Source organism: Pseudocercospora fijiensis (assembly GCF_000340215.1).
Source record: "Pseudocercospora fijiensis CIRAD86 unplaced genomic scaffold MYCFIscaffold_12, whole genome shotgun sequence".
Taxonomy (NCBI): domain Eukaryota; kingdom Fungi; phylum Ascomycota; class Dothideomycetes; order Mycosphaerellales; family Mycosphaerellaceae; genus Pseudocercospora; species Pseudocercospora fijiensis.
The window spans coordinates 166,883-192,267 of NW_006921543.1; the positions used below are offsets into that span (position 1 = coordinate 166,883).

Below are 25,385 nucleotides of genomic sequence, written 5' to 3' on the forward strand. Positions count from 1 at the left end.
CCGGCCTGCTAGAGCTCGCAATGCTGCACCGTTTCGAGAAAGCCTTGGAGTTGTGATGAGGGAATTATTCCACTGACATCATGACCAGTTCTGGAAGAGTCCCTTTTTGGAAACTGGAATGGGCGTCGGGCACATGCATCGAAAAGCTGATTGCATAATCTGAGAAGGGACGAAGAGCGACAACTTCATTGCCCTCTACTCCAAGGCATCGGCCACAAATTAAAGTCATGAGTTTAGAAGATCCATACAAAGACATCGACGATGCTGAACGTCAGCCTTTGCTTCAAGACACCCCATCAATCCCTCGCTCAACCTCAATCGAAGACTTTCCTCCACCTCCAGACGGCGGAGAAGCTTGGATCCAAGTCTTCGCAGGTTTTCTCGTCCTGCTGAACACCTGGGGCTACATAAACTCCTACTCTCTCTTCTCCTCCTACTACACAGATAACCTTGGCCTCGACCTCACAGCAGTCTCATGGATTTCCTCGATCCAGATATTCCTGGTTTTATTCCTTGGAACTTTCAGCGGTCGAGCAGCAGATGCGGGATTCTTTCGGCTTTGCATGGTTTCGGGGATTACGCTGCAATTGATCGGAATTTTCGCTACGAGTTTTGCTACGGTTTATTGGCAGCTCTTGCTTTCTCAAGGGATTATTGGTGGTGTTGGGAGTGGACTGGTGTTTTGCCCTACGATTTCGCTGATTGCTACTTACTTCTCGTCGAAGAAGACTTTGGCTTTGAGTACCATGGCTTCAGGGACGGGGGTTGGTGGAGTCGTGTTTCCTGCCATTGCACAACAACTCCTGCCGACTGTTGGATTCGCATGGACAGTCCGTGTAATGGGATTCGTGGTCCTCGCCTTTTCCATCCTCGCCGTCATTTTACTGAAGCCGAGACTCCCGCCTAGGAGTTCTGGAGCGATGGTCGAATGGGAAGCATTCAAAGAAAAACCCTACACTCTATTCACCATCGGCATGTTTTTGACGTTGTGGGCAATTTATGTCGCTTTTAGCTTCGTACGTCAATCGAATGACAGGCACATCACACCAACTAGCCCATCAACTGATTTCTTGCGTGAAAAACAGATCACCCGCTACGCGACCACAATCATAGGAACCTCCCGCTCCACCTCCCTCACAATCTTCCTCCTCCTAAACGCCATGGGGGCACCAGGCCGCATCCTCCCCGGCCTCCTCGCCGACCGCTTCGGTGTTTTAAATACCATGATCCCTTTCACCTTCCTCACATCAATTCTCTACTTCATCTGGATCTCCATCTCCTCTGAACCCCAACTCTTCGTTTTCGCGATCGTTTTCGGCCTCGTTGATTCCGCCGTTCAGGGTCTCGTTCTCGGTGGTTTGAGCACTGTTACGCCCAATGTGAGGAAGATGGGAACGAGGTCGGGGATGATTTTGAGTTGTGTGAGTTTTGCGGCGTTGACGGGAGGGCCGATTTTTGGGGCTTTGGTGGAGAAGGGTGGGGATGATGGGAGAGGGTTTTTGTATGCGAATATTTGGGGTGGGTGCTCGATTTTTGCTGGGGGGTGTTTTCTGTTGGCGGCTAGGGTTGCCGGTGTGGGTTGGGGGTTGAGGAGGAAGATGTGAATGTTTTTTTTTTCACTTGGTATGGCTGATGGTGAGGCGGGAGCATCTCAGCTACACCTGATTAGAGATGAGAGGCACCTTCGTGAACCCACGGGTGGTAGATGCGGCATGTTAACCCAAGGATGTCCAGATCAAGTACGCTAGAGTGATCTTTCTACCTATCGAAGCACAATAGGTACAAATGAACCCAGATCCCACCGAATATCGAGATTCCTTACTCAGAACTCCACCGGCAGCGACCGCGCATGACCTCCAGCCCTAGCATGTCGAACACGGCTCTTTGCCCGTTCACCTCAGGCTCTCGAGGCTATTGGCAGGCGCACTATACACTGGGTGGGCGCTTCGTAGCTCTGCTTTATCTACGTCGTCGAAGTCTGCCCTTCTTTCCGACCGCGTATAACCTCTAGCCCCAGCATATCGAACACGGCTCTTTGCCCGTTTACCTCAGGCTCTCGAGGCTATTGGCAGGCGCACTATACATTGGGTGGGCTCTTCGTAGCTCTACTTTATCTACGTCGCCGAAGTCTGCCCTTCTTTCCGACCGCGTATAACTTCTAGCCCCAGCATATCGAACACGGCTCTTTGCCCGTTCACCTTAGGCTCTCGAGGCTATTGGCAGGCGCACTATACATTGGGTAGGCTCTTCGTAGCTCTAATTTATCTACGTCGCCGAAGTCTGCCCATCTTTCCGACCGCGTATAGCCTCTAGCCCTAGTATGTCGAACACGGATCTTTGCCCGTTCACCTCAGGCTCTCGAGGCTATTGGCAGGCGCACTCTACATTGGGTGGGCTCTTCGTAGCTCTGCTTTATCTACGTCGCCGAAGCATCAATGAGAGGAATGGCGAAGTTGGCTCTTCTTCCCGCAAGCGCATCGCTTGGCTGCGCACGTGCCACCATTTGACTTCACCTTCAGCTGTCACATGCCAGAAACTTCCGCCACATGCACTCATCTTCACATGCTCGCAGGCCAGCAATCGCACGATAAGATTTGTATGTGATTATGACGCACAAAAGAAGCCAACTGTTCCAGATATTCTTCGACAAATACATCAACATACAAGGAAGCCTTCCAGACTCGGCTCGACAGACTCGACTCGAACAACACCGATACATCACGAACAACAAGCGCATTCTCGATCACCACCACTATGAGCTCCAACACAATGCCTCCGCCGATCGCCCCCTTTCAACCCCCGACCATACCACCCCCAAAGCTCAAAGACCTCATCGACGGAGCCTTGATCACAAATGGCTACATCAACGAAGATATTTCCACCACCTACCATGCACAAGACCTCCACGCCGCCATCCGCTACCTCGCACCACGCATTCAACCCATGAAATCCGAACTCGCAAACATCTCCAATGAGTTAAGGTACGTACATCCTCTCCAAATCCCCTCTTACCACACCCCCATCCCATCACTAACCTTTTATAAATCATAGCCTCGAATTCCAAACCGCCCAAAACTCCGCCAGAGCCGCCGGTAACCACCCTCTCGTCACATCCCTCCAGACCCAAGCCGCAATGTCACAGGCTTCCACCCATGTGACAGAGACTGTGCAGGCTCCACCAGAAGCAGAACTCCGTCGTACTTCCGCTATGGATTCTGCGCAGATTTTGACGAAATTGGTGCTTTGTGTTTATTCCGGGGAGGCGAGTGTGGCTGGGGCGAAGAGGAAAATTGAGGAGTTGAGGTTGGGGAGGCTGGACGGTCGGTTTTCGCAGAAGGTTGGGGTGCAGAGGTTTTGAGGGGGGAGGTGTTAGGGCGTTTGGAGAGGGAGAGGGAGAGGGAGAGGGAGGGGAGGGTGGGTGGTTTTCGCAGAAAGTTGGGGTGCTGAGGTTTGGAGGGCGGAGGTAGGGGGAGGTATTATAGTGTTTAGAGGGGAGAGGGTAGGAAGTGAACGGTTGGGGGTTTGAATAAAGGGTTTAAGAGCGGAGAGGCGTTTTGATAGGTTCTTTTGTGTGTTTCTTAGGCGTTCTGCATTTGGAGTAGGGTGTAAGTAAGGATACGTACATGTTGCTTTACACTTGGAATTTAACTCCGAAGGGGATTAGGATGCAGAGGTTTCGAGGGCGGAGGTGTTCGGAGGTATTGTAGTGTTTAGAGGGAGAGGGAGGCGAGTAAAGGGTTGGGGGTTTGACTTAGTAGGGGTAGTATTAAGAGCGGAGAGGCGTTTTAATAAGTTCTTTTGTGTTTTTTGAGCGTCTGCATTTAGTGTGTAAGTGAGGATACGTACATGTTGCTTTACACTTAGAATTTAGACCCGAAGGGTATTAGGGTGCAGAGGTTTTAAGGGCGGAGGTAGGTAGAGGTATCATAGTATTTAGAGGGGAGAGGGAGGGCAGTAAAGGGTTAGGGGCTTAACTTGGTAGGGGTAGTGGTAAGAGCGGAGAGGCGTTTTAACAGGGTCTTTTTGTATTTCTTAAGCGTCTGCATTTGGAGTGTAGGTAGGGATATATATATGTTGCTTTGCGCCTAGAATTTAGCCGGAGGGAGATTTAAGGAATCGTAATTTAAGAGAAGCTTTGCAGCCACATTACCTGTAGTGTCTGTTTGCTTAGGAAAGTTTTTGTGACTTTATTAAGCAGTAGTGAGTGTGGATCCTCGGAGGATTTTGCTCTGAGCTTACATGTGATTGCTTGGCGGATTATTCGCTAGATACACACTTGAAAATCTCGATCCATACAATTCTGATGACGAGCGAGCTTCAGGGCTAGATAGAATAGATATGTGAGTTAACCAGCGTCTAATAACCTCTCTAAACATTCTCTTTCACAATTCATAGACTGGCCGAGCATCCAGACCACGCTACTACAGCCAACAGCGCAGAGCAGAGAAGCACCATGTGCTTTCAAATCCATCTTTTAGCACCAGCAGGATGCTCTCCTCTGAGAAAACGTTCAGCTTACGATCGTGCCGTAAACCTAGGAAGATTAGGTGGGACAGTGGAAAGCTTCCAACGTTTCTTCAAGTTCCGGACAAACAAATAGCACAGCTTCTCATGCATGCTTGACACACCAAGTGGAAACACAGCAAGCACCTCAACTCAATCATCTCACATATTCAACCACCTATATGCATTCACTGCCTACCCTATAAAAACGCCTTCAGCACAAATCATGCCGAAAAAAATGGCTACCTTATCAAATCCGATGTGCTACCGTTTGCTTCTCATCCCAAAGCGGCATCATTCCAAGAACAATTCTTAGAATGCACACCAAATCTCCCTCCACATTCTTGACATATTCCTCCTACTCGTGTGATATCGCGGGATAGATTAATGCCTGACATTGTTGTTGTGTTCGTTAGGTAGTGATGTTGGATCGGAAATAAGAAAGGCCATCAAAATTTATACTGGCGTCGATACACATTCACGAGAGATCTATGGTGGCCAAGATGAAAGGATGAGGTAGGTGCTGCGTTATTCACAAATATACCTTATCCATCTACTCGTCGTCGCTATCATCAATAATAAACCCAGCTCTTACATTCCTCCTCGCAGCAGCAGTAGACTTGACGACTGGTTGATCGTCGTCATCATCATCACTGTGAATCTCTCCTCTCGAGACAGAATTTGCGGGCATTTCCTTCAATGGTGGTTCAGCAGGTGGCGATGTCGAAGGCGTTTCCTTGCCGTTGTCAGCTTCATCACTATCCTCGTCAAACAATGGCTTCCTCTTGACGGGCTGTCGCTTCGCAGGTCTCTCACTCTCCGCATCCGAAATTTCAGCCTCTGAGGAGGATTTGTCGTTGTTGGAGAGTTCGATTGGAGATGACTTTCTCGCTGTCCTTCTTGATGCTGGCCGACTGCTGCTGTTGGATTCACTTGACTCATCCCCGGCATCGATCATGATCTGATCTTCGCCATCGTCCGGCTTCTTCTTCTTGGCTTTTGCCTTCTTGACAGCTTTCTTGGCGGCAGTTTTCGGCGCCACTTTCTTCTTGCTCCCTTTCTGTCCTTTCTCAACTTCCTCAACAGCTGTGTCTTCGGCTTGCTCCATGTGCTTGACGAGCATGTTGCGAATAACACCGTCAGTCTTCTTTCGTCTCTCTTCCTCGAGTCTGAAGAACTCGGCGTCCGCTTCGGCGTCACTCTCATCGTCTGATGCTGTGATGTAGAGTTTTGACTTGATCTTGGCGTTCTTCTCACGTTCCTTCTTGTCTCGTGCAACTCTCTTCTCTTCCAACTCTTCCTCAGTGCGCTCGATAGCGTTCCGCTTTCGTCTCTTCTTTGGTCGATCATCGCCATCTCTAGCCTTGCGCTTCTCACGGATGTTGGGCGGAAATAGCTCTTCATTGATCTCCCCGCCACTGCCGGACGCATCAGTATCGCTGTCATTGTCGTCAAATGTGGTGCGCCCTTTCGCTTTGGATCGGATGAAGTCTGCAGCGGTCTTTTCATCTTCGAACGAAGGAGGATCGAACTCTGCTTTCTTGATCTGATTCAGAGCTTCGCTAAGTTGTGAAGCAGTGAGACTTGACGGTATTATCCAAGCGGCGTCGGTGTCTTCAGCCAGACCCAATCTTTGGCAACCAAGAGTCGTAAGGAGAAGTCGTAGATGCTTGTCTTTGAAAAGTGCCAGCTTTCGCTCATCAGTGTCAGCAGGGAGGAAAATTGATGGGGGAGCCTGTCTCTCGATAGCTGGCGCGACGGCGTTCTCGTCTTCATCCATCATGCCTGACCTGACTGCTTGCTCGTCTTCCCAAGCTTGTCGTTCAGTGACCGCCTCCTGAAGTTGCTTCTTGACCCACTCGAGGTCATCAGCCTTGGCCTGCTCGATCAGCATGCTTGTTGCGATGCCGATGCGCTGGTCTTCGGGCACAGATGGTTTCATCTCTAGCTCTGCTGGAGGGCGTGGAGCCCGCTTCTCAACAATTTTGTCGTAGCCGTTCTGAAGATAGAACATGGTATTCGGGATTTTGCTGAAAAGCATCTCGACGATCGCTGCTTCTCTCCAACCTTCGCCTTCGGTCGGCCTCTCGATCCATTTGATGCATCGTCGGAAGACCTGCTGAACCAGTTGCTCCCAGTCCTTGAAGCCTTCCATGCCAGGATCAAGGCCTTCCGGTCCCTTGATGAGCCTATGCAGGAGCTGGAGGATGTCTGCTCGGAAGAGTAGCACCGCGAGCTCGTGCTTGAAAGCTAGTCGGTAGAGGAAACGATGCGCCCTCTTGAGCTGAACCGGTGTCAAGTCGCGGTAGTAGGTGATGAAGGAAATGAATGTGTTCACGCATGGCTGAGAGAGGAACTTGGCAGCGAATTTCGCAAAGTCGAACTTGCGCTCTGACACTGAACGATGCGCTTCTCGTTCATCTTCAGCAGCGTCCTCGGCATCGTCGCCGCCGCCTCCGCCCTGCTGTTGCTTCTTCTTTCGAGCGCGGCGCTTGGAGCGTATTTGTAAGTCCACATTTTGCTTGCTATATCGCTCCAACATGCGTATGAAGACGTGCACGCACTCTGTGACTGCATCAAGGTAGGCAAAGCCTTGGTGGGTGTAGCCTCGTAAAATCTGCACTATCCTGTCATGGGTTGACTCCTCGTAGAAAATGCGATGTAGGATGTTTTCTGCAATTTCCTGATCTTCGTCGTCCTTGCTCTCGCTCATGCTTTGAACAGTGAGCAGGATTTGGGTGAAGCATAGCAGAGTTGCTTGCAGGTCCTGCCAGCTTTTATTGTCGAATGCCGTCTGCATCTGCCTGTTGAGAAGGACGAAGGTCTCCTGATCAAGCACAGCGGCGATGTATGCGAACGTGTTGTCTTCTGGGTTGGTCTGAGTTGCGCGGTCTGCATTCCAGGCACCTTCTCTCCTAGACCGATCTCGCCTTGCAGCTTCGGCATTCAAAAACCATGACATAAGGTAGAAGTACTGCTTGTGATGCATGCTCTCCTGGACTCGATCTGCTTCGCGCTCGATTGCTTTTCGCAGACTGCTAAAGAGCGGATTGAAGGAGGAGTCAAGGAAGTCCTCGACGAATTTTCTCAAGTGCTTTCGACTAGGCTCCGTCAGATCTATTCGCATGCCGAATTCAGAATTCTCATCGAATTCTTGCGCGAGCTTCCCACGATACTGTGGCTTGTTCCATTTCTTGCTGGCGTCCATGTGGCGAAGGGTATCTGCTTCGTTGGTCATGCTAGTCTGGCCAGACACGGTCGAAAGCTTCGCATCGTCTCTCTGCACCCAGATCATAGTACCGAAACGATTATGCCGCGTTGGTGCATGTCTCTTATAGCTGTCCAGCATCGCTTTCTCTTTCTGCAGCAAGCTCTTCAGCTCTGACGTCTCCTCAGTCGCGACTTGCTCCTTCTTCATAAACAGCTTGCGCGGGTCTACGCCTTTCAGTAAATGGAATAAAATCTCCAGCACAATGACATCCTGCTCTTGAAATTCGTCTCCCATGCTAGAGCCGATGGTCAACAGCACACTGAAGATGTCCTGATCCTGGAATGCCTCAATGACGGCTGATCGGCTGATCTCGTTCTCGTCTCCTTGCGAGGGAAGGTGTTGTGGCTGTGTGATCATGGCGATGTTCCGGAAGAAGTATAAGCACAGCTTGATGATACCTTCATCTCTCCTGGTCCTGTCGCGCTTGGGAGTGGCCATGGCTGGCAGCGCAACACGCACTGCTGTCCGCAAGATCTTGGCATATTCGAAGTGCAGAACAGATCTCTTGTATGCCACTTGCGCCAACTGTAGATATGGCACATGTCTGTGGTGATTGACTGTTGCGGTTTCACTCTCGAGTGAAAGCGGCCAAGTCAATGGCACCAGCAGCTCCAAACATGCCAATGCCAGCTTCGCCTTGTGCTTGTTGTCCTGCGCATCGTCGGGCCATAACGACAGAATCTCCAACAAATCTCCCTTGACCAGATTCGCCTCTGCCAAAACTCTCTTCACGTCCAATCGGTTCGTCTTCTCGTCGTACAGTCGTAGCCATCGTTGCACGTCCTTCAGCACAGCGAGCGCATCGTCTCCCACAGCATAAGTGTCATCGTAGGTCGACCGTCCTCCCAGCGCATTTACCAGTGAGGAGACATATGCGCGCACTTCTGGATCCACCGTCTGGGAGCGCTCCCATATGTCGGCCATTGCTATTTTGGCGTGTTCGCTGCGATACAAAACTGTGCACGAAAGACGCGTTGACGCGTAGCTCGACGCGCGCTACGGCAGATCATTTCTCCGCGGCTCCGAAAGCTGAGTCAGCTCGACGCCCTCAAAGCTGCTGTGCCGTGCTCCATGCTACAACGCAACACACTGATGAGAGGTACTGTACCGGAGCTGCTGCTCCTGCTTGACGATGCCAGATGCAGGCCCGGCCCATATCGCGGCACGCTGCGCCAATCGCAAATACCGCAATTCTCATGACCACAGTCTCATCGTCATCACTGTGAGCTCTGCTCGCTCCCACACCCCTGGAGTACCCTCGGCCTAAGCTCCAGCTTTGCGCTTGGCGCGTTTCTTCGGCGACTTCACCTTTCCATCTGATACACTCTCACCAATAATTTCCTCCCATCTCCCCCCCTCGTACCTGTTCGTCCCTGTTTGTCCGTGGGGAGTCAATTGCCATCATGATCATCCGACGCGCCCTATCCCGCTCCCGCTCCCGCTCCTCGCCATGCATGCCCATACCCATGCGCCGCAGAGCCTTCTCATCCTCCCGATCCATGCTGGCGGAAGCCGCAGCCATCAATCGCCTGGGTGTGGTCGGTGCTGGCCAGATGGTGTGTCTTTATCGACACCTTCGCAGCCTATGGCAGCAGTGCTAATACAGCTGACTGACCATAGCCTTGAGCACAGGGCTTAGGCATTGCATTGGTTGCCGCCAGGGCCGCAGGAGTTCCCGTCACACTGGTCGATAACTCTCAGCAATCCTTAGACAAGGGCGTCGCATTCGCGGAGAAACTGCTCAAGAAGGATGTCGACAAGCAGAAGATCAGCCAATCCGACGCCGACTCCGCGCGACGGAGACTTACCCCTTCGACCAACATGGACGATTTGAGCCAAGTCGACATGGTCATCGAAGCCGTGCCCGAGATTCTTGACCTCAAGACCAAGATCTTTGCACAGCTCGCTGCCACATGTCCGAAACATGCCATTCTGGCCACTAACACGTCGTCTATATCGATTACCAAAATCGCGGCTAGCACATCTAAGGTATGCTGGCCCCTCTCCCGTCTTATCTGATCTTGTCATGCTAATTGTCTGCTCTCTGATAGGATGCCACCGACCTCAGTGCCCCTTCACGAGTCGTCAGCACCCACTTCATGAATCCCGTCCCGATACAGAAAGGCGTCGAGATCATTTCTGGCTTACAAACTTCGCCTGAAACTCTGGCCACCGCTGTAGAGTTCTGCAAGCGCATGGGTAAAGTGCCTTCAACTTCCGCGGATACGCCAGGCTTCCTCGCGAATCGCATATTAATGCCCTATATTAACGAGGCCATCATCTGTCTAGAGACCGGTGTCGGCGACGAAAAGAGCATTGACGATATCATGAGGAATGGCACGAACGTGCCCATGGGCCCACTGCAGCTAGCGGACTTCATTGGTTTGGATACCTGCCTTTCGATCATGGAGGTGCTACACACCCAGCTGGGAGACAGCAAGTACAGGCCTTCTGTTCGACTGAGACAGATGGTCGATGCTGGCTGGCTGGGCAAGAAGTCTGGCAAGGGCTTCTACAACTATTAGACCTGTGTAGTGTTTAGATCAAAGCTCGCGGTGTTTGAGCATGTAAGAACACTTTCTACACAGCAACCAATGAGCATAGTCTCAAAACTGCTGACGTGAAAACAACCGAGCTATGACCGAAATCTGACCACCAGAATAGAATATTGGTCCACGGTGACAGAAAGCAAGCCAGGATGGCACTGGTAAGTAGAGGTGTGTACATGCGACGCTTATCATACGCGAGTCCGTCAGGGATTTTTGAACAGCCGCTGCAGGATCACCGAAAAGGCTACATGCACCCACGCTTTCCATCCTTTGACCCCAGAACTCCGCCAATGGTACCGCACATGATCTTTGTTATTACCTGCAACATTTATCTGATGTAACTCTACTCCTCTTTTCCCTCTCGTGACAGTGAAATGAGAGAGTTGCCCCTCTCCCGCTCTGCCTCGCTGACCGATTGATTGATTAGATCAAACCCACTCATTCACTCACTCACCCACTCGACTTGCAAACAAGCAGAGTCTAAAGATCATTGCCCAACCTCACTCAACCTCAGCCTCATTCCAAACCCAACCACCCCATCCATCAAAAAATGTCCCTCTTCGGTTCCTGGGCCATATGCCACCTCCCCAAATCCTCATACCGAACCGATCGATCTGGAACTCCACCACCACCCAACACTTCACTTCCAACATCAATGTCCCTCTCTTCTTCTACATCATCTGTCGTCTCCAACTCGACCCAAAAATCCGTAAACTTCTCCGACCCTCCTGACCGTCCTTCTACAAGTACAAGTCCTAGAAGTGGAGTCCCGCCTACACAACGACGACGAGAGTTTTACGTTTCGCCGTACGGGTTGTTGGGATTGAGTGGGATTATGGGCGAGAGGAGTTTGGAGTTGGAGGGGTGTTTGAGGAGTTGGAGGCGGTGATGGGAGTGGGAGTGGGAGGTGGTGGTGTTTGGGTGCTGCGCAGAATGGATTGTATGTTCATGACGATTTTTTGGGAATTCAAAAGTTCATGTGAAGGAGCTATGTGTAATGAATGGGTCGACGGGAAAATTGAAGACTGCATGCGTGTGACCGCTATCCCAGACTCCCTACTCCTCCCATGCCTGAAGCAAAGAATAGACAAAGTTTTTTTTTGGGGGGGGGGGGGGGTATTCCTAACGCCACGCCATTTGCGAAAAAGCAAAAAAAAAACATCAATTCATAATCATGTCGTTACACATTTGTTTTCTCACCAAGATATATATGGTCATGGCCTGAGAATGAGTTCACAAATTCGCAAACTCCTCACCCTCATCAGGCCATCCGACCTCGTCAATCCCTCCTCCCCCTCGCTCGGAAGGTTCGTAGCTCAGATATGGATCTGAGTCATGGACAACAGTGTTGTCATCAGATAATTCGATAGATCTAACGACGGTGATACCCATACTGACAGCGCGACTTTTTGACGAGGAGCCATCTTTCTCGCGTTGGAGGCGGAGTTTCATGTAGTATTTCCCGTCGACGGCATGTTTGACAGGACGCACTGCAGCAGAATCCCAATGGACGTTGAAGTTGTCGAGACTGGATTCTTTGACGTAGACGGTTTGCATCATGTCGCCTGATGATGAATTGGAAGTGTTAGCAGGCGGGCGGGCGTTTTTGTTGAGACTTGAGTGGTTTGCTCACCCATTGTGTTGACGTTCTCGCAAAGCTCGTCGTTATCGTGAGCGTCTTCGAACCAGAACATGACATCGCCTCGACCAGTGCTAGGTGGAGGCTGAGTGAGGAGCATCCTCTGCCATGATGGAATGAACTTGCCCGACCTTCTGTTAGGGTCGGCGAAAGCGCAATTCCTCAACTTCCATTCCCGGGTCGTGTCGAAGAGGAGATCATTGAGGATCACGACCTGCTCCAACCATTTGCTTCGATTGGAAGTGGCGTCAAGAATGTTATATTTCTCGGCTCGGGACTCATCGAGGAGGCCGAGGTCCAGTATCTCTTCGAAAGAGTTGGTTGGAAGCAGGAAAAGTTTCTTCTGGAGGGATTTGCTGTTTCGGATGGTATGGTGCCAGCGTCTGTCGACTCGTTGGGATAGTAATAATGTCCTCGTGTCAAGATTGAGGAGGATAAGTTCCAGCAGCTCTGCTGTATCGAGTGCTGCAGTGGTAGCAGCCATCTCCGAGCTCAAGCGGCTGAGGGGTTGGAGGGTCGGTAACGGTGCGTAACTCAGGGTCCCGGAATGAAGGTAGACTGGTATATATGTTTCGGTGATGCGGTACGGATTGCGAAGGCCTTCAGTCCGTAGGAAGGTTCGTGGAGCAAGCCGTGATGCGCGGGATGTGTCGGGTCCCGAATATGCTGAAATAACTCCGTCTCAGCCAGCGCACGGGCTGTGCTGGCCTGTGGGAGCGCAGGAGGAGAGTTGAGGGCGAGTCGCGAGTGTCATGATACGGACAAGCACGACGCGTTGTAGGCGACGTTGAACGGCAAGACAGCAGGTGGTGAGGTATAGCGAGTGCGGCGTATAAGCGAGCTCGGGATTTGCATGAGCAAGGCGATGGATGCTTCAGCTGCAGCCTGCTCCACGAAGGCCTATATGCCGGCAGAAGCGACGGTTGCACGCATCATGGTGGCTGTATTGTTCAAGTGAGATGGATTTGTGTTGTGCTTTTTCGCCCCGGGGGCTGGTCGTTTTGCCGCTGCCGCTGTAGCAAATCACGGAGGAGGGGTTTCTGCTTACTGCAGCGTGGTGTGGTGCATGTCTCCCGGCAAAATATATTACCAGCAAAGCTCCAATTTCGTCGATGTCGCGGGGGCCCAGCACGCCTTCAGGAACGACATCGGTTCTCATTATTGGTGCAACGCCAGATGTACTGCTGTAACGTTGGACGGACCTTGGAGGCTCTAAAGGCCCCGGCTCGCTTATGCTAAGTATACGCTCGAATTGTACAGAATGGGTCGAAAGTCGTCAGCAACTACTCCCAGGTGGTTACCGTGAGGACAAGCGAGCGAGAGGTCGTCGACATAAGAAGCGAGATGCAGAGCGGTAGCCATCTGCCGTATTGTTTTCGACGAGGGTGTAGTGGCCAACATCATCGATGAAGCGTGCGTAAATGCTTACGCTCAGGCCTCACAGAAATAGCATTTCGAATAGTCAGGAGCGATGTATAGGTAGGTAGGCGTCGCAAGGAGACATCGCACGCAATGATGACTAACATTCCTGGCATGGCTGTTCGCTACCACCCTTTCTTCCATCAACAACACCTCATCCCACTCGCCCACCGCATCATGATGACAGCTCCCACGCGCATGGAAGACGAGACGAGGCAGAGGCAGAAGCAGAAGCTCCGCCGTGGGGAGATCTTATCTTATCTCGGGTCTTTGGCCGATGCCAGCGTTCTATCCCCTGTAAATATTCGTACGTTGACGGCGTTTATCGGCATAACTAGGGGCTGCCCTTGCTAGTAGTTATTAGTTAGCTATTCTAAGGCCGCCTGTATTGCCTTGCAGGTAAATAAATAGGCCTTAATTAGACTCGTTTATAAGTACGTTAAACCTCTTCTAGCGCTTAGCGGTTGCCGCCGCTATCGCTCCGTATATACGACTTAATTGCCTTTATATTTCCAAACTCAATTCTGCTAAGAAGTATATAACAATAGCGAGCTTTTAGGCCTTCGTAGAAGATAGTTATAACGACGATAAAGGTAATAATTAGCTAGATATATCTACTAGTCTAATAAACGACGATAAGCTAAATACTAATTAGCTAACTAGAGGAAGAGAGCCGATATTTAAGAAGGCCGGAGAGCCTATACTAAGCGGCGTAGATAGTAAGACCTTCGAGGTCGTAGAAGGAGACGACGAGATCGAGGATTTAGGGGTAGATAGTAGGGTAGGCGGATTGTGCTATCTACTAGCCGGACAAGGAATAGATAGTCGTTACGAGCCGTTACGAGGCATCTCTTACTAGCGATAGGTTAACTTGCCTACTTACTTATATAGCGATCTCGAGGCTATCGATAACGTCTAATATTACTTCTTTAAGCTCTTCTAGACCGACGAGGTAATAGAGCGCCTTATTAAGTATACGAATAAGTATACGCGAGACAAACCGGACTTTAAGAAGGGCGACAAGACTATTATATCTAGCTATTAGCAGAAGCCGGTAGATAAGCTAACGACAAAGATCTTTATAGGATTAATTATTTATATATCCGCAATCTAGATGTCCGATAAGAGCGATTATTAGCGTAAAGATAGATACTAGCTAAGGCATAGTATCGCTAAATATATAAAGGAGTAGCGGTTTAAATAGATTAAGGCTGCTCTATAGTGCCGTAATAACGCGCTCTCGTTAAGTAGAAAAGGCTTACCTACCTAGACCTAGATACTGCCGCTTGCTAACATTCTATATAGCAAATTCCGCGAGGTTATCGTGCTAGGTATATACGTATCGATTAACGAGAGTATAGTCCGGTTTACTAGTAAATCTAGGTATATAATTATAATGCGAGGTAAGCCGACACCGATCGGATACTATATCCTTTATCTATATAAGGATAGGTACCTATATTCCTTCTTGTTCTCGAGCCTACGGAAGGCATTCAAATAGGAGGTAGAAGATCCGGATTCTATCGCTACGACGGTCGCTCGGTACCCGGTAGTAGCTTTAGAGGTTCTTACGGACGCTAAGAAGAAGGAGCGCAATAAAGAGAGTAATAAGAAGCGCCGTAAGCGTAAGTCTCGAGGTCTAGGAGGTGTTAGTTATAGTAAGAACATAGGATTATATTTAATAAGGGTTGTAAATTAGGATAGTTATACTAGAGCGGCCCGCGCGGACCGCTTATCCGAGCTAACCGAAAGCCTAATCGTATCGCCTACCGTCTCGCTAAGCGCTAGGCTAAGCCCTCTCCGGTAGGCTATTCTTCGACTAATTCTTTAACTTCCTTTCTAATAATACTTCTTCTATATTTTTATAGATAACCTGTTTAACAATATACTATTATTTGCTATTCTGCGGCATTTAGGTATTGCGGCGACTAGAACGGTACGATCTAGGTCGCTTTCGTAGCCGTAGCGAGGTACTACCTTCGAAAAACTAGGGACTTTGAAAAAAAATAGTATAAGGAAGAATTCAACCTTCCTAGCGCTTAATCGCAAGAGCACTCGATTTCCCTACGATACACTGCTTTATAAGGTAATTTACAACGTAGCGGTAGTAATCTAGTAGGATAGAAACCTAGTTCAATTCCTTACGACGGGTTGCCGCCTATTCGAACGAATACTCCGCCTTCGGGCTTACCCTCGCGCTAGCAATAACGCTTATATCGATAAGTACGTCCGCCCTTACTAGAAAACTAATAGTAAGGAAGAGAAGTCTCTACTAGAGGTCGCTACCCTATATAACGACTATATAGGTAGCGTAGATATCTACGACTAACTGCGCTTTTACTACTCGATATAATACAAGTTACGGAAGGGTTAGTACCTACTATTCTACTTCCTACTAGACGCCGCAGTTATTAACGCCTTTATCCTTCTTCGAGGTAATAAGAAGTAGTCTAATAACTAACAATTTACTTAGTAAAGAGCCTTCCGCGTAATACTAGCGTAGCAAATAGTAATAGACGGTTAGGAAGAGATTAATTAGGTAGAGGCTATAGAGGCCGCTATACGCGCACTTCGTACGCCTTTACCTCCGATTCCCCGTATAGGAGGCCGCTTCGTCGCAAGTTACTTATATAATAGTAGGAGCCGTAGATCTCGTCGCTATAAAATTAGGAAAGGAGACTCTCTACCTATAGCCGAAGAGGCACGGCGTCTCTAGCGTAGAGGCAACGCAGTCTATATACTCGATTATACTCTTCCGTAGAGCCGCTACTTCCTTTATAAGTATATCCGCACTACTTAGGGATTTAAATAGTAGCCTATTAATAAGACATAGCCTATTAAGAAGCGCTAGGAGAATCAGACTATATAGTGTTGTCGCTATTATAGACCTATAGCTATCTATAACCTATGCGAGAGGATATAGCACTCGGAGCCTAATCTATATGCCTTTATCGAAGGCCTAAAACCTAAGCCTTCGACCGCTAGCGGTCTATATACCTCCCTATTAACCGTATATTGCTCTTATAAGCGGCATTTAGCTTACTCTACTGCTTTACAACTACGGTAATAGCATTACTTAATCGGACAACCTAGAGCTATAGTTCTTTAAACTCCGCCCTCTTAACGACTATTACCTTACTTCGAGAGCCTTCTTCTTCGGCGGACTAAGTAGTTACCTACGACTCTATAACCTCCTTCTTTAGTAGAAGGTTTACGTCTACTCGCAAGTCCCTTACTGCCTCTATAAGAAGGTTTACCTTCGCGGTAAGCGGACTAATATTAAACTACTTCTTAAGTAGACTCGGCGGCTCGAGAAGGGCTTAAATAGTCTCTTTACTAAGCTTATAGCGACTTAGTCGACGGCGTATACGAGACAGCCGAGACTCGGTTGTTAGTAGCTAATTAGTTATTAGTTATTAGAAGGTCTTAATCTACGGTCTATTGTCTACGTACCTATCTCGGTAGCGTACTTAGCGCCTCTATTATATGCCTTCTTCTATACCTTCTTCTATACCTTTACTTGCTAAGGTTTGCTATAAAACCTTTACTAGGGGACGACTCGTAAAGGTATCGGCTTCTTAACCCTAAGCTCTACTACGGCTAAATCCGAGACCTAATCGGACAACTTCGCTATTCGAGGGGCGATACAGGTTTATATAGGGCCACACTACATTTAGCATCAGAAGTGGAACCCGACAAGGGCAGAGCCAGGGTAGGTGTTCGACGGACTTAACTACGGCCTTCGTTTAGGGGATGTTTCAAGAACGAGCTGAGAAATTTCGCCGACGCACGGGGCGCGGAGTGGGGCAAGCAAACATTCTTCACAGATGCCACGCCATGTGAAGGACCACACCGCACCAAGTCGATGATGAAGTCGATGATCGAGCGCATTCACGTGCTGAGAGATCCGCATTTGCACGCTGACTCAAGAAACCATCCAAGAAGCGTAGATGGAATGTCATACAGTACTCGCCGATGTGCTTGAATCGTGAGATCTTGTGAACAAGATAGACGCATTTTGCCATCACCAGCTCTGCTCCTCAAACGCCCGGCTGGAATCCGTGTTGCCGCGACTGTGCATCCTCAACAAGTCCTGTCCAGCACGCCATCCCACTATGCTCACAGCATTCATCCTCCCATTCCTAACTCCTGCCGACGAATACTCTCCCCATCCAACTCACCCATCATCTCCACCGAACTCTCCATCATATGCTTCGTCTGCGCCTCTGACGAGTATCCAAAAATATTCTCAACCATTTCTCCCCCTCTCACCGCAAGAATCGAAAGCAACGTATCGGAAAGACCGTGTGTCTTCTCATTGCAGCCCTGCAGCCACACACCAGCATCAGATTGCACAGTCCCAGGTGCAAACTCCACCGAGTAGTCACGCTTGACGGTCCACTTCTGTCCTTCAATATTTCCCCCGGGCATGAGATCGCGGAGCCCAAATAACATCTCCTCATGAGAATCTCTCTTATACCCGCTGGCAACAACCACGAGATCGACAACCATAGTCTCTGTACAGCTCGGCTTGTTGGCGCAGTACTTTCCGGAGTTGTTCTGGATCTGCAGTTCGATGGCTTGGTTTCCGTTGTCCATGACATCGCGCATGCCGGTGACTTCTCGGAAGTTCTTGATCCGATGCGGCCAATCCTCTTCGCTTTGATGCTGGAGTTGGTACGAGTACATCTCGGCATAGATCTGCTCGAGCAATTCGATTCGCACGACACCGTAGTTGGTGGCTTTGTCGAGGGCGAGCATAGCAGCGCGCACTTGAGGGTCTTGAGAGAATACGTCGTCGACTTTGTCGGGGTTGAAGACTTCGTTGACGCTGTAGTATGTAAGCAAGATGTACTGGTTAGGAAGATGAAGAATGAGAGATCCAACTCACAATGGAGAATCATCACTTGGCTTGAGAGCAGCTCCCCGAATCAACAACACTGACTGTGAGCCTGGGAACCGCGATGGGACATCATGCCAGCATTCAGCAGCACTTTGCCCACCACCAATAACCGCAACTCTCCTCGGCCTGGTCCCGTCCGGAAAGACCTTGTGAACATGCGTGGCATACTGCGACGAATGCAGAACCCTCGGATGCTTCTCCGGCAAACACTCCAAAAAATTCGGCCTCCCCCCCGCCGCAATCACAACATGTTTCGCCCTTAAAACCCTCCGCTCCCGCGTCCTGACATCCACCGAAACCACCCGAAAATCCTGCACCTCCCCCGTCTCCGCATTCACCCCGCCAACCTCCACCCCTTCCCCCCTCTGCCCATAATCCACCACCTCCCCAAACCTCCCCGCACACCATCGCATATAATCCTCATACTCCCGCCTCAACGGCAAAAAACTCCCCAAATTCGTAAACGCCACCAGCCGCCCTTTCTCCCGCAGATAATTCAGAAACGTAAATTCACTCCGCGGATCCCGGAGCGTGGCCAGGTCTTTGAGGAATGTGATTTGCATTTTGGCGCCTGGGAGGAGCATGCCCGCGTGCCATGCGAAGGTCTCTTGTTTTTCGAGAAACCTGACGCGGGGAGGAGCGTGTTGGGGGGAGGAGGAGGAGGATTCGAATTTGTCGTGGAGGGCGATGGCGATTGAGAGGGAGGCGGGGCCGAAACCGATGCAGACTAGGTCTTGGAGTTCTGAGGAGGGGAAGCGGTGGAGGTGGGATTTTTGGGTGGTGGTGTTGTCGTGGTGGAGTAGGGTTGGGATTTCGGAGGGGGAGGTTGGGGTTGTGGAGGTTATGGAGGGGGAGTAGGAGGAGGAGGAGATTTCGGAGGAGAGGGCGTGTGGTGACATGGTATTCTAGTGGTAAGGCGGGATTGTGATGTGAAGGGAGGGAGGGTTGTTGATGTGGGTGGGTGGGTGGGTGGCAAACAATTGAATGGATTGGAAAGCTTTTGAAGAAGAAAACAAAAAAAAATGTAGGAGTTGAATCTTTCTTTTTTTTTTTAACACAGAGATGGGAGGAAGGTAGGCAGTAGGTATAGAACTAGTTAGTGGAAAAGTGTCCCACTATTCTCTCTCTCAAAAAAAAAGGCAAAACAAGACAAACTGGTTCTTGTAAGATACCAAGGAAAGCAAAGGCCGACCTAGTCGTTCAAAGATCGTTTGTTCATCGGTGCTACGGGCAAGTGTAAGGGTAGAAAGAAAGAACTAGTGAGTAGAACCCGAAATCGGCGCCCGCGTGTAGTCCAACTCAACGGAGCGTGGCATGGCATAAGTCGTGTCGTCACGCAGTCACACCCACGCAACGGACATGATCTCCAAAATTGGTACTTATAATCTAATCAGATCAGATCCGAGAAGTACAGTAGTCAAGTTCAACGAGAGAGAATTTTCATATGCCGTGACGTAGTACGCCGTATCAGAGCTTTCGTACACTGGCCGAGTGGAGACTTTTAGCTTCGTGCGCTTGTGCATGCATGCAGCTGCGGTCTAGATACAGTTCGGCTATTTATCTGATCCGAGACCGTGTAGGGGATTGGATTAATAGATGTGAGCTGCGCCGGTGTGGTCCGACATGCCCCCAAAAAAAATTCTCATCTTTTTTTTTTTGATTAAACAGCCACCTGCTAGTTAGCTCGTCGCTTTAGGTAACAACAACTCCACCACGCCGGCAGAAGAGACGGACGGTAGGAAATTTCACATGGAAGCTGGAGTCTTCTCGGTAGGTATGCCTAATGCAGGGCAGGTTCAATCCCAACCATCAGCGTCCTCGGTGCAAGAACGAACTTATTACGAATGCAGAAAGAAAGTTTCTGTTGTTGATGATGGAACGATTTCGTGGACGTACGCGTGACCCATGCATGCTGATAAATTGGATGATGATTCTATTCATTTCAAGCAAGAGATTGGGCCTTGGCCATACTAGCGTACAACCCGCCTTGAGCGACCAGTTCCGAGTGCGTGCCTTGGGCGACCACCCTGCCGCCATCGAAAACGCAAATGCAGTCGGCGTGTTGTATGCTCGCCAGTCGGTGAGCCACAATGACGGTCGTGCGACCTTTGGCTGCTTCTGCCAGTGCGGCCTGGACATGAGCCTCGCTATGAGCATCTAGAGATGCTGTGGGTTCATCTAAAAGCAAAACCTCGGGGTTGCGGACCAGAGCTCGGGCGATGGCCAGACGCTGTTTCTGTCCGCCACTGAGTCGCGACGAGGTGTTGCTGCCGCACTCAGTGTTGTAGCCATCGGGTAGACTGATGATGAAGTCGTGTAGTCCGCACTTCTTGCATGCTTGATGCACTTCATCGTCCGACACCAAGCCTCCACACGGAGCACCGAGCTTGATGTTGTAGAGTATTGACCCGCTGAACAGGTCTGCATCTTGTGACACGAGCCCCATATGGCTTCGCAAGGTTTTGACGTCCATATCACGCAAATCAATGCCGTCGAACAGGACGCTACCCTCTGTGGGGTCAAAGAATCGCTCAATCATCGCCATGGCAGAAGTTTTGCCCGCCCCCGAGGGTCCGACGAAAGCAAACGTGTGACCCCGAGGTACTTCCAGCGACACATCTTGAAGCGCTGGCCGGGAACCGTTTGGATATGAGAGAGTCACATTGCGGAATTCCAGCTTTGGTGGTTGATCACTCGGTGCGTCTCTGGTTGAGCCCTTCTCGCCACCATTGACCTTGTCGAGTGAGTGTGTCGTGGAGCTCATAACGGAGACTGCGTCGTGTGTGGAAGGACGCATGATGTTAGGGTTTGCATCCAGCAAAGTGAAGACATTGCGAGCAGCTGTTTTGGCTCGAGCCACCTCGGGGCTGAGTGCAAAGAACTGTGCGGCGGATTGCGCGGAGAAGAGTAGCGCCGGGAGAACGATGAAAAAATCTGTCGATGTGTAGGATCCATTTCTTACCTGTCTCGCGCCCCTGCCAGGAGTATCAATCAGTATCGCAAAGGTAGAAGACAACGTTCGGCGACAGGATTAGGTACGCACCACCAGTATGCCAATGCGTACACAAAATATGTGATGGAAAACGAAAATGCCAGAAGAGTGTTACAGGAGTAGACGTAGAGACGAATCTTGCGGAAGGGGGCTTCGAGCGAGCGTCGATAGTCGTCGAGGGCATAATTCTCGAGGCAGAGAGCAGTCACCGTACGGCGGTGTCGACAGGACTCCGCTGCAAGGCTCGTGGCTTCGGTGTAAGCTTCTCGATGCTGCATCTCCGATGCAGTCAGGAGTCGAAGCCTGGACCACCCAGAAAGCAGCATGATGGGTACCGCAACCAGCAAGACTATCGCGATTTTCCAGGCGATGCACAATGCCAGGATGATGCCGCCCAACACCGAGACAATAATCGTAAATATTGCTCCGAGTGCAACTCCACCAAGCGCTGAGAGATCACCAGAATCTTTCGCGAAGGACGATGTTAGAGCTTGCACTGAGCGGCTCTTCGCTGAGAACCATTGCATGTCTTGGTGCAGGGTCTTGTATAGTAGCTGAGTTTGGATCCTGGTCGTCATGCGATGGGAAGTGATGCCAAAGAAAGTCCCACTTGTTGTATATGCGATGAGCGCAATGAGAGACAGGATGAAGAACATCAAGCAGTAGAAGTCAGCGGTGCTGTAGTAAGAGCTTCGGGTCATGCCACCATTCAAAAGCTGGGCGAATGTGTTAGCAGTGCGCTGGAGAGGAGGGCGTGGCGTGTCCATATACTCACCGATATAAGGTTGCCGAAGATTAGTGCTTGCCCCAACAATATCCCACCGCTTGCGGCGGACGCGAAAAGACCCAATAGAACGATGCACGCCTCTGGTTTGACGATTGAGCTTATGCGTTTACACAGGATCCAGAGGCTGTGATTTGCGATCCGCTGGGGTTCCACAGCCTCGTTGGCCGCAATTGTATCGGACCCCATTGCTGTTGCACCGGACCTGTTCGATTTTGTGTGCTCGAGAGAAAGCTGATTGGCATGTTCAGCTTGGTCTTCGTCGCCACTGAACTCTGTCTTCTGCGCATCCAGCAGTCCACGAAAGACGGTGCCTTCGTGCGACAAATCGCGCGGAGTACCTTGTTCAACAACATTGCCGTCACTCATCACAATGATATGGTCTGCGTCCAAGGTAGTTGATAGGCGGTGGGCAATCATCACGACTGTGGTGCCACTCGCTGCTACGCGCTTGACAGCATCCATGACGGCCAATTCGTTCCTGGCATCCAATGCGCTGGTGGGCTCGTCGAGAATGAGGAATGAGGGACGCTTGATCAAAGCGCGCGCAAGACACACTCGTTGGCGCTGACCTCCAGAGAGCTCAATCTCGTTTCCGAGTTCGGTATGCACGCCTTTCGGCAGCTGCCCGAGGAAGTCGACATTGGCCGCCCTCAAGGCTTCAGAGCATCGCGCAGCTTTCTCCTCGTGAGATAGGTCGTGACCAACGATTCCGTGACAGACGTTGTCAAAGATGGTACCGGAGAATAGAATCGAGTCCTGCTCTAGAATTGCAATTTGCGAACGCAAATGCCTTGGATCGATGAGCCGAGCATCGTCATGTCCGAATTCAATTTTGCCGGAGTAGTCATAAATGCCCAGAAGCAGTGCCACAAGTGTCGACTTGCCCCCTCCCGACGTGCCGACGACAGCAGTAAATGTTCCCGCCCGGAACGTCAGGTCGAGATTTCTCAGAATCTGGACGGATGGTCGAGCGGGATAGGAGAAGACAATGTCTTTCATGACGATATCGCGGCCTGCCACATCGGGCTTATAGTGTGTCTTGCGGTATGTGATGCAGCGCTCAGGATCGCTGCGCACGTTCAGGAGATGTTGAATGGCGGCGTTTGCCGATGCTGCTCGAGCGAAGATGTCGAGAAATGGGGCAAATTGTCCAACGACGAATGATGCATCCAGAATAATAAAGACGACCGCATAGACGGTGCCCGAGTTGCCTGGAGTGGTGCTACGGCTTCCCAGAAAGAATGCCAGTGCGTTTGCGGAGTATGCAATGAAGTAGACGGCGCCGGCCTGCACTGCCGCCAGGATCGACCTTTTCACGTTCGTCTGTGCCGACACTCGCAAGCATTCCATGTGTCTGCTGCACAGCTCCCCGATCATATCAAAGGCTTGCACAACTTTCACCGCACCGAGAGCGCTCTCAACGACGCTACTTGCCTCCTCATTCTGTCGGGCGAGCTTTCGACTCTGCTTCGACACGAGGGGTGAAAGGATGGCAAAGCTGAGCGCGATTGCGGGTACGACTGATGCCAGCAGGATGCCGGCAAGCTTTGCATCGAGAATGAAGGCGACGATGAATGCACAGACAAAGTAAGAAATGGCCTGAATGAAAATGCCCACCTTTTCCGAGCAGCCGGATTGGATGGTGTCCATTTTGTCGGTCAGCATTCCACTGACATCCACATGATGGGTATCGAGATATGCCTGGTCCAGGTGAAGGAGGCAATCCAGCAGTCGCTGGCGCAGCTTGATGGAGACATTTTCGGAGGTGAGGCCAAAGCCGAGCATGTACAAGGCGGTAATGACCAAATAGCCCGCTGCAACGCCAAGAAGCTGCACCAGGCGTTCGTGCAAGGCCTGTTCTGATGGCGGGAATTCGTTGATGATGCGCGAGAAGATGTAGCCGATGATGCTGTCGCATGTGGAGCATCAGCGAGTGCAATGAGAGAGGCGGCGAATACGGCATGCTTACGGGAGCGGCGCCCCTGCTATGACGGCGAGCACAGCGCTGGCGAGCGCGATTGTCTTTTCCTCGAGCGACTCCAGCGGGGCGTAAAGGCTGAGGTATGTGCGGTGATGGCGAAGTGTGCCGTTGAAGGCCGTTGCCCACGTTCGCCATATCCTGGGGCTGGCGGGAGTGAGAGCATCATTGGTGTCGGGGAGAGGTTCTGATGTGACGAGTGGTCGAGTTCTGGAGGGTGGTCGATGCAGAGGCGGTGCGGCATCGACAGACATGCTGCGTGGACGAGGCTTCTCGGAGGGCATCGCCTTTCGGAGGCAAGTGAGGGTGGTGGACTGCGGACTGCGGCGTCCAACAACATCGGTGGCATTTGAGATTCTTGCATGGCCAGGGCGAAGAAGCGGCGTGGCGTGTGACCCAGCAGCATTGTGGCCGGTCGCGGTGCGGTGCGGTGCCAGCAAACGTCTTCTGGCGAGCACTTGTGTCCTCCATGCTCCGTCACACTGCTTCTACTACTCACCGCACCGCGGTCTGACGGGCCCGCGCACTTCTCCCTCATTTGCCCGCTCGGCAGAACTTTGGAGGAGACCTCGGGCCAGTGATGCGTGTACAGTAGTCAGTGAGCAGTAGATGAGATGCAGTGAACTGTGACGCGGCCCGACTCGGCGCCAACTTACACTCTGGCATCTAATCAGATCCTTCCTTCCCGACGCCGTGCTTCGTGGCTGCATTGCATCTAATCAGATCCTTTCTTCCCGACACCGTGCTTCTTGGCTGCATTGCATCTAATCAGATCCTTCCTTCCCGACGCCGTGCTTCTTGGCTGTATGCATCTAATCAGATCCCTACTTTCCGACACCGTGCCTCTTGGCTGTATGCATCTAATCAGATCCTTCCTTCCCGACACCGTGCTTCTTGGCTGCGTTGCATCTAATCAGATCCCTACTTTCCGATGCCAGGTGGTGCTGTTTATCTCCCGGCGACGTTTCTTGCGGAGTGCAACGTGACGGAGACGTTCCGATAAATTTGTGCTCGCGAGCCGGGCAGCGACGTCGCAGGCGGGAGCACAGCAAAGCAAGGGTTGGCGGGCGAGCGGGCCGCGCCATCACGCTAGAACTAGAACGAGCAGGAACGATGGCCATGATGTGTGTGGGAGGAAGGTGGCATCGATCTCCGTACGAGTCTTGACAGTCAGCACGACGCTGGAGAATAGCTCTATCGCTCGAGAAATGCCGTGGGCGAGCATAAAACACCTGACTCGCGCTTCACCCACCATGCTCACCTCATCTGCACTCACGCACATCTACCATCTCCCTCACATCCTGCCGTGAGCGTGAGCGTGACGTGGAACGACCACGACACGAC

General features: G+C 51.0%; 8 protein-coding genes across 8 annotated transcripts; 4 read left to right on the forward strand and 4 right to left on the reverse strand.

Annotated features, from left to right (window-relative positions):
- Positions 1–227: 227 nt before the first annotated feature.
- Positions 228–1,604, forward strand: MYCFIDRAFT_42512 (uncharacterized protein; the record flags this gene model as incomplete). Its single annotated transcript, XM_007933801.1, has 2 exons — positions 228–1,016; positions 1,086–1,604. The coding sequence occupies 2 exons, from the start codon at positions 228–230 to the stop codon at positions 1,602–1,604; spliced, it is 1,308 nt and encodes a 435-aa protein (XP_007931992.1).
- A 1,165-nt stretch (positions 1,605–2,769) lies between these two features.
- On the forward strand, positions 2,770–3,358 carry MYCFIDRAFT_83190 (uncharacterized protein; the record flags this gene model as incomplete). The annotated part of the gene is made up of 2 exons (XM_007933832.1): positions 2,770–2,981; positions 3,052–3,358. The coding sequence occupies 2 exons, from the start codon at positions 2,770–2,772 to the stop codon at positions 3,356–3,358; spliced, it is 519 nt and encodes a 172-aa protein (XP_007932023.1).
- A 1,650-nt stretch (positions 3,359–5,008) lies between these two features.
- Positions 5,009–8,698, reverse strand: MYCFIDRAFT_217019 (uncharacterized protein; the record flags this gene model as incomplete). The annotated part of the gene is made up of 1 exon (XM_007933833.1): positions 5,009–8,698. The coding sequence occupies one exon, from the start codon at positions 8,696–8,698 to the stop codon at positions 5,057–5,059; it is 3,642 nt and encodes a 1,213-aa protein (XP_007932024.1). The 3' UTR covers positions 5,009–5,056.
- Positions 8,699–9,240: 542 nt separating this feature from the next.
- On the forward strand, positions 9,241–10,299 carry MYCFIDRAFT_42382 (uncharacterized protein; the record flags this gene model as incomplete). Its single annotated transcript, XM_007933792.1, has 3 exons — positions 9,241–9,330; positions 9,407–9,763; positions 9,826–10,299. 3 exons carry the CDS (start codon positions 9,241–9,243, stop codon positions 10,297–10,299), a joined length of 921 nt encoding a protein of 306 aa, XP_007931983.1.
- Positions 10,300–11,284: 985 nt separating this feature from the next.
- On the reverse strand, positions 11,285–12,883 carry MYCFIDRAFT_212669 (uncharacterized protein). The gene is given in 3 exon segments (XM_007933834.1): positions 11,285–11,888; positions 11,957–12,472; positions 12,489–12,883. The coding sequence occupies 2 exon segments, from the start codon at positions 12,444–12,446 to the stop codon at positions 11,557–11,559; spliced, it is 822 nt and encodes a 273-aa protein (XP_007932025.1). The 5' UTR covers positions 12,447–12,472; positions 12,489–12,883; the 3' UTR covers positions 11,285–11,556.
- Positions 12,884–13,474: 591 nt separating this feature from the next.
- Positions 13,475–18,028, forward strand: MYCFIDRAFT_209293 (uncharacterized protein; the record flags this gene model as incomplete). The annotated part of the gene is made up of 7 exons (XM_007933835.1): positions 13,475–13,622; positions 13,666–13,678; positions 17,065–17,097; positions 17,156–17,276; positions 17,312–17,379; positions 17,413–17,442; positions 17,473–18,028. 7 exons carry the CDS (start codon positions 13,475–13,477, stop codon positions 17,525–17,527), a joined length of 468 nt encoding a protein of 155 aa, XP_007932026.1. The 3' UTR covers positions 17,528–18,028.
- On the reverse strand, positions 17,308–19,183 carry MYCFIDRAFT_60092 (uncharacterized protein; the record flags this gene model as incomplete). Its single annotated transcript, XM_007933811.1, has 2 exons — positions 17,308–18,212; positions 18,273–19,183. The coding sequence occupies 2 exons, from the start codon at positions 19,181–19,183 to the stop codon at positions 17,510–17,512; spliced, it is 1,614 nt and encodes a 537-aa protein (XP_007932002.1). The 3' UTR covers positions 17,308–17,509.
- Positions 19,184–20,226: 1,043 nt separating this feature from the next.
- On the reverse strand, positions 20,227–24,295 carry MYCFIDRAFT_42224 (ABC transporter, ABC-B family, MDR type; the record flags this gene model as incomplete). Its single annotated transcript, XM_007933782.1, has 4 exons — positions 20,227–21,259; positions 21,328–21,992; positions 22,052–23,972; positions 24,033–24,295. 4 exons carry the CDS (start codon positions 24,293–24,295, stop codon positions 20,227–20,229), a joined length of 3,882 nt encoding a protein of 1,293 aa, XP_007931973.1.
- Positions 24,296–25,385: the final 1,090 nt, after the last annotated feature.

What these genes read in the sequence shown, in the direction of transcription:
- MYCFIDRAFT_212669 (XM_007933834.1), bottom strand. Translation starts at nt 12,446, where the DNA reads ATGGCTGCTACCACTGCAGCACTCGATACAGCAGAGCTGCTGGAACTT. An exon ending in CGAGAACGTCAACACAATGG is followed by an intron (nt 11,889 to 11,956) that starts GTGAGCAAACCA and finishes ATTCATCATCAG; the next exon opens with GCGACATGATGCAAACCGTC.